The following is an 18,518-nucleotide window of genomic DNA, read 5'->3' as shown; positions in this document are numbered from 1 at the left end:
GTGAGACAAAAATAGTTTAACTGATCCTATGTAATCACGACAGGAGATTAATTAAAATGCCAAGATAGGAAACAATTTATTATAGAGAGAAGAAAAATTTCTCATCCAAAATATAGAAATCTGTACAACTTTGCCACAATCAATATACATGAACTGTACAAATTTACACCAGTTCATAATTTACCAAATAAAAGATGACTAACAAAGTTCACAAAATAGATGGTGGTTTGTGGAAAAGACTTTTACCCAATTAAGAACAAGGAAATTACAAACCAGACCTCCACTTTCTAAAAATAAGAAGTTTACTCAGTCTTAGAAAACTACAAGCTAGCAAATGTACAGATAGCTGGCTGGTGCTAACACCACAGTTCAGACAGTGTCTTTATAAGGTCTTTTTAAAGCCTGTTGCCATGGCAGATTCTGATCACTTGCTACTTTTGAGTCCAATGTAAAGATCTGACCATTTCCCCAGGTCATACTTACTCGTTTATCTTATGTACATTTATACATATTTGTAAGTGCTAGGCAAAAGTCTGAAAAATAAAATTTCCAGTACTATGGTGTTCATAATAATATCTTGTTACTGAGCTGCCAAAAATGCTAACAATTAATAAATGTAATAGTGCAAATTTACTCTGCAAGACCTACCGCAGAGAATCACTTTATAAATACAGACTGGGGTTGAAAATTGGTGTAGAAATTAAAGTAAGATGTCTTGGAGAAACTGACCCTTCCTAGATCTTCTTCACTCCCTAGCAAGTTGCAATCATTTTGACTCACAGGCTATTAAATCACTGAAAGGTACTGTCCAAACTATGGCACTGTCACTTTAAAGTATACCACTCTAACGTGTGCCAGATCTTCACAGCTGTGACATGGGTTAAATTCCATAATCCATCCCCAGAGGTGCCCACCCAAAGTAAAAACCAAATTTATCCATCCATTTTAAGGTGATCCATCCACAGACTATATCTTAACCTGATACAGTCATCATATTGTAGCTTTTGGAAGGGCTGGTTCTGCCCAAGAGAAGTTCCTCCTTACAGCTTATTCTGCTGTCTACCATCTGCATGTTGGTGTTATTTTGGCTACCTCCTGCTGGTGCAGCTTCATACAGCACACAGATGGAGCCATCCTCTCCAATACGATAGGACACTTCATACGGGTCAACCCATAGAGTGAGTTCGCTGGGAAGAAGCTGGAACAGTTCCTGACTGCTCAATCCAATCCGCTGTGCTGCCTGTCCAATGAGAGGATCCATTTTATGGTTGATCCGGATACATCGGTAACCTGATCCCTTGCATGGCTTTTCTGGGAACCAGTGGTGTTTATAATGTTCTATAAAATAAAATAAAAAAAATTATCCTCCTTAATTCCCTGATCAAAAAGACGTACAGTGATCATTGTTCGCTTGCAACTTTCACGCCTCGAGATGTTGGGAAAGCTGATTGTTTTAGCATTGAGTGACCTGAAAAATCATTATACCCTTTATTTCTGCTGATGATTTACATAACTGCAGCACCCTTTGGGAAACACTTGCGTACAAAGTTTCATGCTACTATACACAGACAACAACATTTGCCATCTGAAGGGAGTAAAATGCAACTTCCTGGTATTCACAGAAACCAACAAGAATACAGAAGTGATTATACACACAGCAGAAAAATTCAAGGGCTTCAAAAACTCCAGAACCAAGACGTGAAAAAGCACCCTTCCAGCCTCCTCTCGAGATCACACCCATGCTTAGATCCTCACATTCTAAGAACACCCAAAAATAAACAGGGAAGGAGCTGGGCAGCATTTACCGACTGACTCAAGCCGTATTTCACCACTGCTCTTCCCAGCCTGTTTTCCAGGGCGAGACAGCAATGACTTCACTTACCTTAGGAGTGTTATCCCACCCAAAGCCCTCTTGGTCTGAGGCTACTTATAGGCACTATCAAGCGCACTGGGACACAGGCTTGGGATTACAAAACCCACAGGGCAGCGAAGAAACCCTCGGTATTTGATCCTAACCAGGGCTGTCAGATGGCTACAAGACTTTCCAGAAGAAAGGGGAACTGAGACTCATCGTCCACCGATTAGTTTTACTGACAAAAAAAAAATAAAAAATAGCAACTTCGGAGCATTTTTCCTTGTGTAAACTGGGCGGTTTGAGCCCTTGGAGCGGAGCCCATGTCCGGGCTGCTCGGAACGCTTTGTCTAAGGAGCCAAGGAGGGGCTGCCGAGCCCCTTTTGTTTACAGCCCACTCCTGCCACCCCAACCCGAGGAAGCCGCCTCGAAACCGACAGGGGATCCCTAGAAACGGAGAGCCGCTGCCACGGAGCCCCTCTCAGCCCCGCACCGGCCAGGGCCGCTCTTCCCCTTCCACCCGCCCCAGCCGCCCGCGGCGCTGCTTCGACCGGAGCTGCCGCCCGCACCCCACCGTCCCGGGCGGGCGGCCCCACGGCGGAGAAGGGTAGCGCAGCTCCCTCCGCCCCGCGCCGCCTCACCTGCCAACAGCTCCTGCAGGCTCTGGCTGAAGGTCTGCAGCTGCCGCTCGTTCATCAGCCCCTTGGTCCGCAAGAACTTGGAGATGAAGCCCACGGCCGCGGCGATCTCGCGTATCATGCTGGCCCGGGTGTACAGGGCGGGATGCATGGAGGCGGCGGCGGGCGGCAGCCAGCTCTCCGGGACGGCCGGCGCTGGGAAGGGACGGAGCGAGCGGCGCGGAGAGGGACGGGACGGGGACGGCACAGCTCTAACTGGGAGAGGAGCGGGCGGCGGAGCGCAGCTCACATCCCGGGGGCGGCAGCCTCCGCCTCCTCTTCCTTCGGCACGGGGGCGGCGGCAGCAGCAGCGGCGGCCGCAGCAGCTCTCCCCGCATTTCCTGCGGCGAGAAACGAAGAGAACTACCCGCTGCACGCCGCCTCTTATAGACCCCGCCGGACGGAAGTAGCGTCAGGGCGCCGGGGGCGCGCCGCCGCCAATCCGGCGATCGCACCATTGTGACGACGGGCTGCGGGGCGGGGACGGCGAGCGGGAGAGGGGGGAGGGGGTGACGTAATCGATTGTAAACAAATAGAGCCGGCGCGCGCGGAACTCGGTGCAGGGGAGATGCGCATTGTGCAAGTGCTTCCGCGTGCTCGCTCGCATTGCGGGGTGTCCCGCCAGGGCAGCGGTGCGGGGAGCGCTTGTTCCGTGTGTTCCCGCTCAAGTCCCGCCTGAGGAGTGAGAGCGGCGCCCGTAGTCCGCGCTCCGGCGGGGCGAAAGAGATTAGGGGTGCGTTGCGCGGGGCTCACGAGCGGCACAGCCGCGCGGAGGCAGCGATGCCTGCCTGCGCGGGTGCGCAGCCGGGGGCGGCTACCACGTTAGGGTGGCGCGGCGCGGGGGCTGAGCGGCGGCCGTGCGCTGTATCTGGGGAAAGCTGAGCCACGTCAGCGGCGGGCGGGCAGCAGGAGCGCGCAGGCGGGTGAACTTCTTCACTGCCCTGGCGCTGCGCCTGGCTCCGCGCCGGCTGCGCAGGCGGCCGGCGGTGTGTCTGCGCGGGGGAACGTGCTCGTACCTGCCTCCCCAGTGGAACCAGCTGTGGCGGCGGTGCTCGAGGATCTTTGTTTACCCGCACAGCCTTCGGAGATGACGCGGCTTTCCCCCTTTTCCCGGAGTGCCCCCGTGGGGCTGCTCCTGCACCCACCACGCCGGAGGGTCCGAGCGTGGCTGTGTCCTCACGGTTGTTCAGCATGGCGGCAAGACCACGGTGACATGAGGGGCTCCAGGCAGGGTCCTTTGAGCAGAGCGAAAGCCCTGCCTCTGGGCACTGGTGGGTCATCGTACCCCGTGGCAAGCATGGCGAAGGGCACGCCGGCCAGCAGGGGAAGGGGCTTCTCCCAGGCCACCGACTAAGCCTCAGCCTAGGTTCTCTAAAGACAACCCAAAAATACAACTTCTAGTCTTCTATGCACCTCTCGCACGCTGCTCAGCGGCATATTCTCCCTCGGGACTACATAATTAACCCGTTTTTTCGATCACTTGCCTTGAAAGGGGAAAAACCCTGGATAGGTGGGAGGACTGATGTATGTTGCTCAACTAGCGATGGCCAGTAAGAGTCTGAAATCTAAAGCCTCCCAATGCCGTGTGTCTCTTTTTGCAAAACCAAGGAGGAGATAAAAGAAGCAGCAGAAGTATTTTTTCTTTTTTTTTTTTTAAATTTTATTTTTGTTGTTGAAAACACAAAGTGTAGCTTATTTGACAGAAAACTCACTCTTCCCTAGGGTATATGCCCTGCCCCTGTGCAAAGCTGCAAATGAAATACAGCCAGATATTTACATGTACAGTTCTTCCAGCCAAAGATCAGAAATCAGACCATTAAATGCACAATAATAGCACACAATTAAATCCTAAGATTTCTTCTTTAGTAAAAGTAATTCTATAATGAAATATATAATAATACACGTGTGAAATCATTTGAATGAAAGATGAAAGTACACCATTTTTTGCTTCTTGGTGTTGGAGCATACCTGGAGTTTTGGCCTTTTCTCTGCACTCAGGAGCTACTCTGTGTGAGACTCTCAGCCTCTAAGGGCTCTCTTTGTCTATACACAGGGGAGATCTGCAAAACACCCTCAAAAGATAATCCTGAGAGCTTAAACTCGAAGCTTTACAGCATACTAAAAATGTTGGTGTGGGTTTCAGAGCACAGTCTCATCCATTTTGCCCTTACTAACCTCTGAATATTGCACTAGTGATCATGAGCCGTCTATCTGTCCTGTGACAAGGGAGGAGCTGCTAATCTGGCTCCTCCTTTTGCTGCTCCATAGGTGCCAGCCATCTGTACATCCTTACCAGTGTTCTGCAGTGTGTGTGAGATATATCCAGAGCTGCCATTTCTGCTCTGTTCATACGTTGGATTTTTTAATCTTTTTTCATTTGTTTGTTTGTTTGTTTTAAAGTGAGACCATCAAAGGGTTTCCCTCAAATCTCCTGCAAAGTCAATAAATTAAAAACACTTTAACGATCAAGATAGTTCCTGTTGCTTCTGATCAGTTACAGCATGTATAAAAAGGATCTTGTGTATGGCAAGGGTAAATGGCTGTGCAGTCTACTAGGAAGGAATGAGCTACCTCAGTGTTTTGCGTGTGCAGCCAGCAAGCAGTTTAAGTATAATGTTGAGGGGAAGGCACTGTGAGATGACTGCCAGCAGGATCTCATCCCTACCTGTGGGAGGGAACAAGGTAACAGGAGCTGCTGATGCAGAGAACTATCTTGTTTTCCCAGTCTAAGCAAGTCTGCCTCCATCTCAGACCTACGATGGGATAACAAAGGAGCTGCTGCCATTTCCTGCCTGTGAAATGCTTACAAAGATCCTCATCTGTAAATTATGCGGACTCTTAGCAACAATGATGATTTTGGCATACAGCTCATGGTATCAAGGAAAGTCAACTTCAGTGGAGAACATCAGAGAAACTGGCCATACCTTAGCCCATTGATGGTTTGTACCTTAGCTTCATGGCAGTATGTCAGCGTGTTTCACTGATCCAGTATTCTGCTCCAGACTTCTTCAGCATCTGTACATTTTGGCATACAGGTCCCAGCTGCCTGTCCTGCCTCTGCAGCTCCAGACACAGAGGAGGCAGTTTGCCTGGTCAGTAGTGCAAGATGCTCACCGATACCTTAATGGCAGGGTGCTGAAGAAGATAAATGTAAACATTTAACAACAACCTTATTCAGCCCATCTGATACTTTAAATGAAGCAGAAGCCCTAGAGAGAGAAAATAAGGGAAAAAGAGTATGTGATGATGTAATTAAAGACTTGATCATAATGAATATGCACAGAAAGGTTGAATTAAGGTTGTACTGGCAACCCAGCTTCTGATATTTCCTAACTTTTAAGCAACACAATGCAACCTTTACAACACTTCTTTCATGTTGTTTTGGCAGGAACTGTTTCTCGCTATTGGTCTGAAGAGAGCCTAGCACTTTGTGAGTTCTGGCATAATGGAAATAAGTAATAGAAATGCAACTACTTTTATCTGTGCCACACACACATACACACCCTGCAACTATTGCAACATGCTCTTTTTCCCAGCTTTTTCAGAAGGAAGCTACTGAGTGTTCTTTACGTAAGTGGGAAGACTCAAGAGTTCAAAGGAGAAGAATTAGAATTATTTGATTTAAAAAAAAAAAATTGTTCTGGTCTTAGAGGCTGAATTAGTATATATTTGTTTATGAAAATACATACATGTACAGCATGTTTTGAGGGGTTTTTTTTCCTGTTTGGGAAATTATTCCTGACAGAACAAAGAAATGCATGAAAGTCTGAAAGTGTTAGAGGCTTTTTCTGTGGTGTCTTGTTAAAGCCATTCAGTGTAGAAAAGTGTTAGGTCTGTTCTCTTGCTATTTCGCTGTCAGTTCTAGCTATGGTTTTGCACTGTTTGGCATTGACCTAAAAGAAGTAACAGTTGAGAAACAATTGGTATTTGTTTCCAAAAAGCTGTATATGTGCCTTATATTGGCATAAGCTTTCTCTCACCAGTTAGATGAAGAGTACTGTTTGCAATACATAAAATACAATAACAATCCATCTATGTATAGAGTTTAGTGTAGGCTAATGTTATTAAGATGCCACATTATTTTTGTCATTTAGCAGACATTTGAAACTGCAAGAGGTTGCTGCTTTATTTTTTGTTTCTGCAGAGGAAAGCTAAGCCTGGGATGCATAAAACATGTTTTAATGTTTAGCTCTCTTCAATCTTTGCTCTGAATATGTAGTTACAGCTGTAGCAACATGAAGTTGCTATTCCAGGAGGCAGATGTAACCCAGAGAGTCCATAGCCATCCGTTAAGGGGAAGATAGAAGCAGTTAGCCCCCATCCCTGCAAGATGAGGGCCCTTAGGTTCCTCTCAAGGGGTATCCTTGAAGCTTTGAGAGTAGGTTGTCATTATATTGTGTTGCCACAAGAAATGTTTGCACCCAAGCTCAGGTTCAGACCCAGGCTTAGAGTTGTCTTATGGATCTAGCCCATGTGTAAAGTGGCAGTCTGCAGTAGAAGCAGGGATAAGGGCTTTTATTGTAAGCTCTGATTGTAAGCCTTTCTGTCAACCCAGCATTACGACACTGAAAGTAACCGCAGTGTTGTAGCAATGAGTGTTTTATCCTGAAAAAGTGTGGGGGTGAAGAAGTCAGTCATATATTCTTCTAAAATGGAGAAGTCATGCTTCTGAAAGCGTAAGATAGACTGGTATGAGTCAGAGAAAGGGCAAAAGTCTGATTTGTGACCACAGCGGGAACCCCCTTCTCCCTCACCATGCTCACTCGTACGCAAACACACACACACACGAATGCACACACTCTGCAGTTATAGACTGGTCTATCAGGCAATGAATTCCTTAAACCATTTATCACACAAGTAGAGTCTTGTGTAAGCAAGTGGAACAAATCCCAGAATCCCACTCTGTGGTCCAGCAATAGTTGAGCAAACATCTTTGCCACTGCAGGAAGCTTGAGGGGGGATGGAAAGACTCAGAGAGACAAGGAGAAGCTGTCAGCAAAAGTAATTTCAGGAAAACCAACTCATGACATCCTAAAATGACAAAACTGCTGCACTTATTCCATAGAGAAAAAGGCTTATTCTGTGGGAGATAAGTTTGATTTCAAGGGGACCACTTACAGAGAAGATATTCCTTATGGCATGAGCCTCGGGTGGCAAAAACCAGAATCTGGCCAGGACAGATTGAACAGAAGGCTTTTCCTATGCTATTACTTTGATTTCAGCAAACAGCATGTGACAGCATGCACATGTAGCAGATAAAAAGCGAATTCAGAAAATAGTATTCTGGTTTTGTCATAAAGATGATGGATTTTTTTTTTTTTTCAAGTGGGATAGTAGCAGGTGTGGCAGCACATGGGGCGCTTATTTTTAACAAAACAATCATAGTTCAGATCCAGTAACAACAAAAATTTAAGAAGACAATAGAAGAAGATTATTTGAAAGCTTGTCAATAGAGAGCTCCTGACAACACGAAGTTATACATAACCATTACTGCACAGCCAATTTTTTCATTTGTATGCACTTATGAATAAAACAGGAGAGGCTAGTATAGATGAGATAAACAATCAGACATTGCAATCCTGCATGGGAAAGTTATTAACAATAATATTAAAGTGAAAGGAGCTTTAAAGTGGAAAGAATGATTTAACCATTTGTTGTCATGCTTTGCAATCAAATGTTGTAATCTCAAATTCCAGATTTGTACCTCTCCAGTAGTTTTTCATAGTGCAGCTGGGATGGGAGGGGTGATAAAGAGGTTTAGAGTTCTCTGTTTCCCAGTGTTTTCCTTTCTGACCTATGGTATAGATTTAGGAAGGCCTGAAATCATTTCTGAATTCCCTTTTCCATTGTGGCTGTATATGGGCTCTTGCACGGCCTGGCGATCTTAAAGGTCTTTTCCAATTTGGTTGATTTCATGACTCCATGGCTGCCAGAACAGCCTGTGTCAGTCAGCGTGGCTGTTGGGCCTGCCGTGGTCAAGCAGAGGGAGAACCAACAGAGCTAGCCTGATGGAATAAGAATATCCTGACATCCCTTAGGCATTTCAGGGATTCTTCCTGATGCTGAAATAGCTTAAAGAATTTGGGGGATGAAGGCCTAACATTTATTCCCATGTTTAATTCCACATTAAGTGGTGTTCTTGAAGGGGTGATTTCTGGGTTTGAAGGCAATAGTTCCCTCTGCAGGGGTCACAGCAATAACAAGTAGTGTTCTCAGCTCAAGCACAAGTTGGTTTCTTCTGGTGTTTATGCTAGTAGTTGTGGAGGCATGAAATCAGCAGCAGGGAAACAAGATTACATCTAGAACAAGCTTATTAGCTACTGCATTAAGGACTGCAAAAATCAGTATGGATTTATAATGTGGCATTCTGCATAATGTTTGTGCACAGAATAAGCATCTAAACATCTGATCCATCTAAATACACATCTAAATACATCTTTTTATAAAGATAATCTCTAGTAACAGAGCTTCATATAGTGAAGAGTCCATCAGCCTAACTATTTTAGCCAAAACACAGGAATTTTAATAATGCTTTCATAACAGTATTTCTGTATGTTAGAATTAGAACTATGTCTGCAGATTTTGAGTGCAAATTTCATCAGAATAATTAAAAGATTTTAAGAAACCGCTATGTTGGTCCTGCAAGTGTCATTTTTTTCCTTCGTATTTGCAGATTATGTACTTTGATGAGCAACCTGGTCTAATGGAAGGTGTCCCTGCTCATGGCAAGGGAGTTGGAACTAGATGATCTTAAGGTCTTTTCCAACCCAAAATATTCTATGACTCTATGATGTAGTTAAAAAAACCTAGAAAGATTTTTAAAGAAAAACTTTAAAATATCTGAGAAAAAAACTGAACCCCTTTCATTTAATTTCCAGTTACGTCATAAAATTCTCTTAAGCAGTTTTATTTACTTTTGTGATTTGGAAACCAGGTACACTTTCAAATGAAGAGTTTTTGGACTTGGTATTAAAAACTAGCTACACACCTTCAGCAAATCTCTCTGTCTCAAAAATACCTCAAAATAGCAAAACATGGAGACATGGTGATGGTAACACTGGGGACTTTAGTCTAGACCTGCACAAACTACAAAGGAGCTTGCCCACTAATCACTTATTAAGATGGAAGAATCAGTAAAACAGTGACTGTAGTATGTAGGTAGACACACACCTGCCTCACAAATTCTTAACATCCCTCTGCCAAAGCTGGACATGATGGTTTCGGATGTAAATCAGGTGCTCCTATTCATGCGTCATGCAGTGCAGGGTCTGACTTTGGAGGACAATGATTTTAGATTAGCTGTTTTCTATTCTTTCGTTGTGGTTTGTCACATCTAAATCCTGCATATCAACATAATGAATACACTCTTGTGAAAACAGGCACATACCATTTTATTTTTCATTTTTCCTAGCCAACACTTACCACAACTTACTCTCCCATTGTCATTTGTAGCGCTGCTCCTGTTACAGCTTTTTCTTCTCCTTCCAGTGGTATTAACTCAAGCATTTTAATCAGAGACAAAAATTTAGCCTGTGAATTCTCAGGACAAAATTAATATAATTAGCTCTCTAGAAGAGATTTGGCAGACTGAGGGAACATCACATTGAGAGTCTTTGTATATTACCTTCTTTTGAGCATTGATAGATTTTCGGGATATAATCAGGTAGGGGGAAAAAAATCACAGATACACAGTTCTTACTTAACTGTGTAGCTGTATATATATTGCTGTTTAACTACATTTATGTGTGAACACTTCAAACATGCTGTGTGAAAATATAGTCATTCATCCCTTTAACGGGATTGTATTGCATGTTGCATGCCTAAAATTAATCTGCTTGGCCAGTCCCTATGCAACTTGAACTCTTTCCCCAGAAGCAATGAACACTCACGAACTTCCTTTCCTAAATTCACTCGTGAGTAATCTCCCTGACTTTGATGAGATTATCCATATAATTGCAAATCAACAGGATCATGATTTTAGGGCATATATCCCAAGACTTTCCATCTCAGAGCTCCCACCGCATGCTTTTTCTCCTTTCTGAGAGATGTGCCATAAACTGAGGAACCAGGTTTTAAATCGCCAATTCCTGGGGGGAAAAAAAAAAGTTTTAATGGTGCTGTTTTTGCAGGACATGAGCAATGTGACTGCTAATACAAATATGAGCATGCTTGATAGCACTAGAAAAGGGGGGAGAGGGGCCTACATACAAGCAGAGGTAGTAGGCTACTTTTATCTCACCGAAAAAGAAATAATTTATTTACCTCCACTGTTTGTAAAGAACATCAGAAAAGACTAAAGTCTTGACAGCAGAAACATGCATCTCTATAAAATTAGGCCATTAGTTCTGATTAACCAGATGTCTCAAACAGGCCTGCGATGAAAAACAAGAAAAGCACAGCTTTTTAATAATAATCATAAAAAAAGCAATGCATAGCGTTTATGAATCTAAAAAAGCACAGCCTTGTGATCTAAGTCTGTTCGTCTTCTGCTTCCAACACCACCTTCAAACAGTGACCATTTTCCCTTCTGATGCATTTCCAGACACAGAGGAACAAAAAGCTGCTTGATACCTCTCTTACAATAGAAAGGAGATGTGCCTGGCTGTGTGGGAGGAGCCGCTCGATTCTTCCGTGCAGTGCTGGGTACACATACTTTGAGCGGCATTAAGTGTTCCTGGGAGCAGGGAACAGAGTGTTCCAGCAGGCAAAGATAGAAAGCCATTTTCTTCACAACTACGCAATGCATTAATACAAGATCCCGAGCTTGCAGAGGATGAACCTACTGCTGCAGAACTTTTTCTTTCCTTTTTTGCATCTCAATTAACTTTTAAATTATTTAAGAGGACACTCTGATTTTCTTCAAACATGATTTATTTTTTTTTTAAATTCACTGCTTGAAGAAAGCCTGCTTATAAAAAAAATGCATGAGAGGCATAGCAGTCGCATAAAGCATCCCTTAAAGATCTTCATAAGATGTCTTTGTGACAACATTTTCTTTGCCTTGGGGTATTGTGCCCTACAACTCTGGTAGCAGTCAGTGGAGAGGGAGCAAGTAGAAATTCATGAGATATCAAGGGAGAAGGGAGAGCTAGAGCCATGCACACCTAGTCTATGGAACAGTAACATGTCCCACCAGCTGTGTCAACCCTACTGTGATACCACGTCATTGCAGCCAGCTCAGTCCCTGAAACTGCGCTACTTCATACCAAGAAACCAACATGTGCAAGGCCGAGGCAGGGAATGTCTACAGTGCATTCCTTTCCTCCGTGTAGACATGCCTTCATTGTTTCCGCTCAGCTTTGTTACCCTGGAGCTGTAGGGTATTTCCTCCAGAGTCATCTCTTCCCACCGGCTCAGAGCTTCAGTCTCATCTATCTACCAGGCAGCACGGTTTCAGTAGAGCCATGCCAGAGTTGGTGCTGCCAGCACCCAAACACTTGTTTCACATAAATAAAATTTAAAAAGCAAACCGTAATAACAACAAAAAACTTTGCTAATTCCTCCCCCTCTTCCCTTATACACCCCCCCCCCCAAAAAAAAAAAATAATTCCAGATCTGTTCAAAGCTCCTTTCAAGTGCTGAGTGCATACCCCCTGGATTTTCCGTATTGATACCAGAGTATAAACACATTACTAAGGATGTCCAGGAGTTATCATAAGAGAACTCCTTCAGTTGCTACAGTCCTAGAGGAAATGATCTGGCCATCAGTTATGCAATTTCCTACTTTATATCAAAGGCAAATTCAGTAGTTTATATAAAGATGGCTTAGTAATAGCTGATACTTCCTGAACACTAGTCATCTTTTTCATTTCTAAAGTAGTGGAATGTACGGTAAGAAATAGTGATTGAAACCTGGATTTCTCATGTACATATCTTAATTGCTAGACTACTGCAGTGATTTCAACACAAAACAGACAGTCTTAGAATGGTGAACCAAGCCTTACTTCTCTTCTTTGTTGATTTAACCTCAGTATTTCAGCCAATGGCCAAAACTACAACAAGATGACCTTCAGTTGCTTGAGATTTGACGAGAAGAGTAATTACAACCCTCAGACGAGCACAACAGCTATGAGGGCTCAAAACCTTCAGGAGCTTTGATGATGTGAAGAATCCCAGTTTCTTGGAGTGCAGATAGAAAGTTCGCCTTTTGCCATCTTATGTGCATTTGATAACTGTGGATCTCATTTCATTTTTAGCCTGATAATCTCAAATCACTTTGACCTTGTGTTTGTAAGTGCCAGAAGCATTCTTTACCTTCCCCACTCCAGCTATAAAGCAGTACATTGACCACATAAATGCTTATGTCATCAGTGGAGGGTTTAAAACAAAGGCAATAGAAGTTTTACTATTCCTAATAAGGGTAAACACTCTCCTTTGTGAGGGCAGACATAAAGGATTATCTGTAGTAAATAAAGGTATGGATGGTCACATAAAAATGCAGTAGTGTTGCTCATTAACTCCAAAGATGGGAGACCAAGCAGATGTTTAATGGAGAGTGGAGGAGACTTTTACATGTACTCGTTTCTGAAGCAAATGAAACAAAGGCAGTGGAATATTTTTTGTATGCATATAACTGCCATGACTCCTTTCCAAGTACTTGTATAATTATCATTACTAAATTCTTCATTGATTATATATCAGTCACACTAACTCCTTGAAAAGAAGGTGACCAGCCTATTTATCCACACATTCCTCTTCTGGAAGCATAAGGTCAACTTGATTGTGCTCTGATGCCAGCTGTTTGCCAGTGCATACACTTCCCAAATTCAACAGGCTTTCTTCTCATGTCAGAGTAATTTCGCCATGGACTTTTGTGGAAAGAGGGCAAGGTTTTTACAATATTTTTCATTGTGCTGAATGATTTAGAACCCTTTCCTTTAAAGTTTACCAAGCCAATTTTCGTTTCCCTCACCTGGCTTTTGATCTATTGACTGACATTCACACTTGTTGTTTTTCTCAGTTTTAACTGTCAAAGCCTTAAAAAGTTGGGAAATAGCTGAGTTCTTTTTCACCAATAGCAGAGTATGAGATCAGGCATTGTGAAGAGATAGAGTCCAAAGGATGCTTGGTAGGAACTATAGACCTTAAGAACTTAGTAGCCGTTTAGCATCTAGCTCTAAGTCCTAGGACCGGAGAACTTTGGTTACCCCATGCACATGGCAGATGGGTTTAAAAGCTATCAATCAAAAATGCCAGAATACTGAAGGGCCACTTCAAAGGGAGTTAGGCATATATATGATTGTAAAAGGTAAACGTTATTTCTAGGATGGTTGAATGAACTGTTTCTCTCATGCAAATGAAGCAATACAAACAGCAATGAATATCACCCGTTTGCTAATTTGAATTATTTGAATCCCTCTGCGACTGCTAAAAGAACTAAAACCCATTTTTCGTGGTCTAAACTCAGTCAGCCACACAGTCTCTCTCTCACTCCCCCCCTTCCTCCTCCCCACTCCCGGAGGGATGGGGAGGAGAATCAAAAGAATGTAACTCCCACGGGTTGAGATAAGAACAGTCCAGTAACTAAGGTATAACACAAATCACTACTGCTGCCACCAATAATAATAATGATAAGGGAAATAACAAGGGAAGAGAATACAACCGCTCACTACCTGCCGACTGATACCCAGCCCGACTGAGCAGTGATCTAAACCCTTCTGGGTAACTGCCCCCAGTTTATATAGTGGGCATGACATGCTGTGGTATGGAATACCTCTTTGGCTAGTTTGGGTCAGGTGTCCTGTCTCTCCTTCCTCCTGGCTTCCCCTCCTCCCTGGCAGAGCGTGAGACTCAGAAAGTCCTTGGTCAGGGTAAACATTACTGAGCAACAACAGTGATAACAGTGTTATCAGCGCTGTTTCCAGGCCGAAAGTCAAAACCACAGCACTGCACCAGCTACTAAGAAGGAGAAAAATGACTGCTACTGCTGAACCCAGGACACCATTTTCTAAAAAATGATGAATTACTGCACAGATAAAACACAGTTCAATGGACACTTTCATCAACTTGTCATTCACAATTTAAGTGAAAACAGCAAATAAAATTCTAAAGAAGTTTGAAAATGTTTTCGGTTAACATACTTTGAAGTTTTACTATTAAATTGGGACTACACTATTCACACTAATAAAGTCCTAACCCAAAAGAGGAATAAATCCATTTTGACTTTCAATTTCATATGCACAAGTAGTACTTTGAAGAGAATTGAGTATATCCCCTGAAAAGAAATTAAAAGTTTAAGCACTCTTCAACTTGCCAGGACAGAAAACAAAGACATAACTGTATAACTGCAAGTAGTGGAGCAGTTCAGGTTTATTTAGGTATGTAATTTGTACATCCCAGAGCTTGTAAAAGATGAGCAATTATTTTTGCCTCGACCTAGGAAAGCCTTTTGTGAAAAGAAAAAAAAACCAAACAGCAATAAAACCAAAACAGTCAGCCCTTTTTTCTTTTTGTGCAGGCTCTCCCATACTCTCTCTGCATGTCCCTGGCTGTAGCTGGTTTCCCGTAAAGATGAGAGGACACTGGGGTCTCTACCCCGCTGCCTCTGGGAGATCTGCAGAGGGCTTAGTTAACACAAGCTGCATCCACAGGCATGCCTAGAAAGAAAAGCCAGGACAGAAGAGTCTTTTTGTTCCTATCTGATTCCCATTTAACTCCTGAATGATTAACACTTCTTTTGCCTGTTCTGCATCTCCTCACCCTGAATTACAGCTGTGCCTGTGTGCTGTGGCCCAAAAGAAGCAAATTTAGAGAGTGAAACTTTTGGTGATGAGGACTCAAAACTCAATATACATCTTCTGGAGCCTGGTCCTGAGGGCTGTATGTGACCACCCTATCCCAGTCCCATGGGCTCTATGTGCATTAGTGGATGGACCCCATTAGGTAGATGGTCCTTCACGAGGATGACATATGTCAGGCTACTTAAATGCTGTCAGCATGGAGGAACGCACTGCTGCAGTGGTAGCTGATAACACATCTAAATATACCAGTGACTGGGGCTACCCTGCATAAAGTCACAGCTCTGTATCTCCCATTTGAGGCACAACCACTGGCCTCATGACACCACAGACATGAACTCTGTGACCTGTTTTCCAAACTGGTTTTTTTTGAGCACGCTTTAAATATATGGGGTCCCTGTAGTAGTGGATCACCACAAATGCAATCCCTTCTCCTACGATGCCTTCCTTAAACTCCAGAAATTGTACTAGGGTGAAGCAGGCTACATGATTAGGAAGTCATCTCCTTAATGTTTTAGATGTGTGTGGGTTTGCCACCTTGTATTTAAAAAAACAAAACCAAAACCAAACAACACCCAAGAATAAAACAAAACAAATTAAAACCACTGAACTCTGTCTACAACAAAAGCTTTAAGCAAAAGCAAAAGCTCAAATTCCAGCATTTCTTTCAATCATTTCTTTTTGTCACCACTATGGCAACAATGAATGAGATACCCTGTTTTGTTATAATGCCACCTCTTCTTTAGGGGCCTCTGTTATCTGTCTTACACATTTCAGGGGACAGAAATGGATACTGTGATCCTGACCAAGCCGTTCTAATTGCTTGTCTGTCCAGGGCTGAATTTAAGGCATTGCTGTCTACCTTGACTAACAGGAGTCCCTTTGCTCTCCCTCAGAAATCCCCAATATAATTACAGAAGATTCAATTCTTCTTGTATTTTTCCCTAGGCAATGACCTGCTTTGCTTGTATGGGAAAATCAACCCCGATATTATCATCCAGAGGATAACAAAGTTGCCTTATCCTTTTCAAATAAATACAACTGGGAATTGCAAAAAGAAAAAAAAGTCCTTATTCCTTTAATTGTTCACCATTTTATCATGAAGAAGTTACACGCAGGGGAGCCTTGAAACTTCTTTCATGTTCATACCCTTTAATTCAATTAAGGCCCTAAGCTAAAGCAAAGAGCTAGCAAGAGTCAGATACTATTGCTACTGATAATGTAAGTGCCAAAAAAATTAATGGCATATAAACAATTCAAGTAGCTGTTTTGTTATGAGAGTACCCTTTTGAAGCAGATTCTTTTGCCTAGTAGATGACAAAATTATAGATGAATTCCTGACTCACTTTTTTCAGTCTTTGATTTAAAATAGGCCACTGGATTTAGGCACATGAGGTGCAAAGAAGTTTTTATATTTTCTAAATGGCTTTCTGTGATCTGAAGAGATCAATGGCATACATTTTACTTGCATTGCGTGCATTTGGAGCCTAGGGGGAAAGGAAAAGCACAAATAATGGATTGATTTAGATGGAATTTGAGATTATAGTCTAAGGATTTCAGACACATTTTGAGGATATGTGAGAGGTCATGTAAAGACCCAACCACATGGGGGGGGGTGTTGTATGATAAAGAGATTAGCTGCCAAATGTGTGACTTTAAAGAAAATGGAATTTAGGCTTATAATCATTAATGTTGTCAAAGGGAAGGATCGTCATCCTGATCCTGAGCCCTAGAGTGTAAAACAAAAAACAAGTCATAGGAAAGCAAAAAAATATTTTACTGAACTAAAAAGTTAATGTAGTCATGATGAAGATTTCTACACTGACACATTTTCATGTAGTATGAAATAAAGAACTCACTCAGAAATATCTATTTTGACCCAGAGAAGAAATATGTGTATATAAAATGAAAAAAATACTCAGAAAAATGTCTGAAAAACCCATGCAAATACCTAAATCTGCTGAAAATATGTGAAGAAATATATTTCATTATCAAATAAAGATATTGTAATAATTGACAAAGATACTGAAATAATTGGCATTGTATATTTGAGGAGCTGCATTTTTCTCTTTTATGTTGTTTAATTAAATAATGACAAAAAGAGAAACATGGACAATATTGGCTGTACACATTTGGGATGACTGGACTGAAAAAGGCAAAAAATTCTCACCTGCTAAAGGGAGAAGTCAGGTAGAGCTGTTGCTCAATTATCTACCTGCAGATCCCCTCTCACAACAGGGATTTTAAGAAGAAGATACTTTTATCTGCTTTCTCTTGCAGCTCTTGAATACTGCTTTGGATCAGACTGATTGGAAAGTTCCCACTGAGGAACTCTGAGTGGAGTTGAAGGCAATGAGACATTGGCAACCTGGTTTGCTTGTCATCTTCTCCCAGAAACTCCTGAGTCACTCACAGAGTTTCTCAAAATGAGGGTGAGGTGGGAAGGAGGAACCTTCTCCCTATGTAATACATGCAAATGCCCAACATCCAATTTGGTAGGATCTTCAGAAACCGTTATAGGTCCTGTAGGTTGAGTTTCTCCAGCTAGCTCTTGGCTGTTGGACTTCACTGCACCTCCTTAGGATGTCCACGCTGCCTGACCTCATTAATCTTGTTTTTCATGGTCACTGTACTGTGCAGTTATTCCATTAACATATTGTAGTGCTGCCCGAGGCTGCTCTAATGTATGCTATATTCTATATTTGCCTAATTTATTTAGGCATTTGTAGTGCATTGCCCACTGTAGGGTCTCTCTTTCTATGAGCAAATGGGAAGAGCATATGGCATGGAACTGTGAGCTATTGACTGTGCCTCTGGAAAGCCCTGTGAAAGGGCACAGATACCCTGGCACAGCAGTTCTACACACCAGCTCAATTAAAAAAACCAATACACAGAGGGAGCATTTTATATACATTTATGTGTACTCTGCACCGAAGGAAAGGAAGAGAGGAAGTGTCTACAGCCTGTAATAGGTGCTTAAACCGCCTGACAAATCTGGGATCCAACTCAAAGAATAGATGTTGCAGATCTTAGAAGCAGACCATGTTGTGCGACAACACAGGGAGCAGCACACAGTTCACTCACTGTATATTCTATTTTCTGTCAGTTTTTAGAGAGAACAATAGAAATGGCCAGATTCAGCAAGCAAAGTAAAAAAAACTGTGACAAGGCACTAATGGAAATAGGGCTTCTTTCCATGAGATCATCTCTTCTGCGTTTTACATATATACATACATTTCCTTGCTTGGAATT

General features: G+C 42.7%; 1 protein-coding gene across 1 annotated transcript; it reads right to left on the bottom strand.

The window, feature by feature from the left end:
• Positions 1 to 51: 51 nt before the first annotated feature.
• Positions 52 to 2,911, bottom strand: BTG1 (BTG anti-proliferation factor 1). The gene is made up of 2 exons (XM_080638366.1): positions 2,494 to 2,911; positions 52 to 1,338 (listed from the first exon to the last, which is right to left on the bottom strand). Exons 1-2 carry the CDS (start codon positions 2,639 to 2,641, stop codon positions 974 to 976), a joined length of 513 nt encoding a protein of 170 aa, XP_080494492.1. The 5' UTR covers positions 2,642 to 2,911; the 3' UTR covers positions 52 to 973.
• Positions 2,912 to 18,518: the final 15,607 nt, after the last annotated feature.

This window comes from Psittacula echo (genome assembly GCF_963264785.1).
Source record: "Psittacula echo genome assembly, chromosome: 1".
Classification (NCBI taxonomy): domain Eukaryota; kingdom Metazoa; phylum Chordata; class Aves; order Psittaciformes; family Psittacidae; genus Psittacula; species Psittacula echo.
The sequence above is the reverse complement of the archived record's forward strand: the minus strand, read 5'-3'. Positions and strand labels throughout refer to the sequence as shown.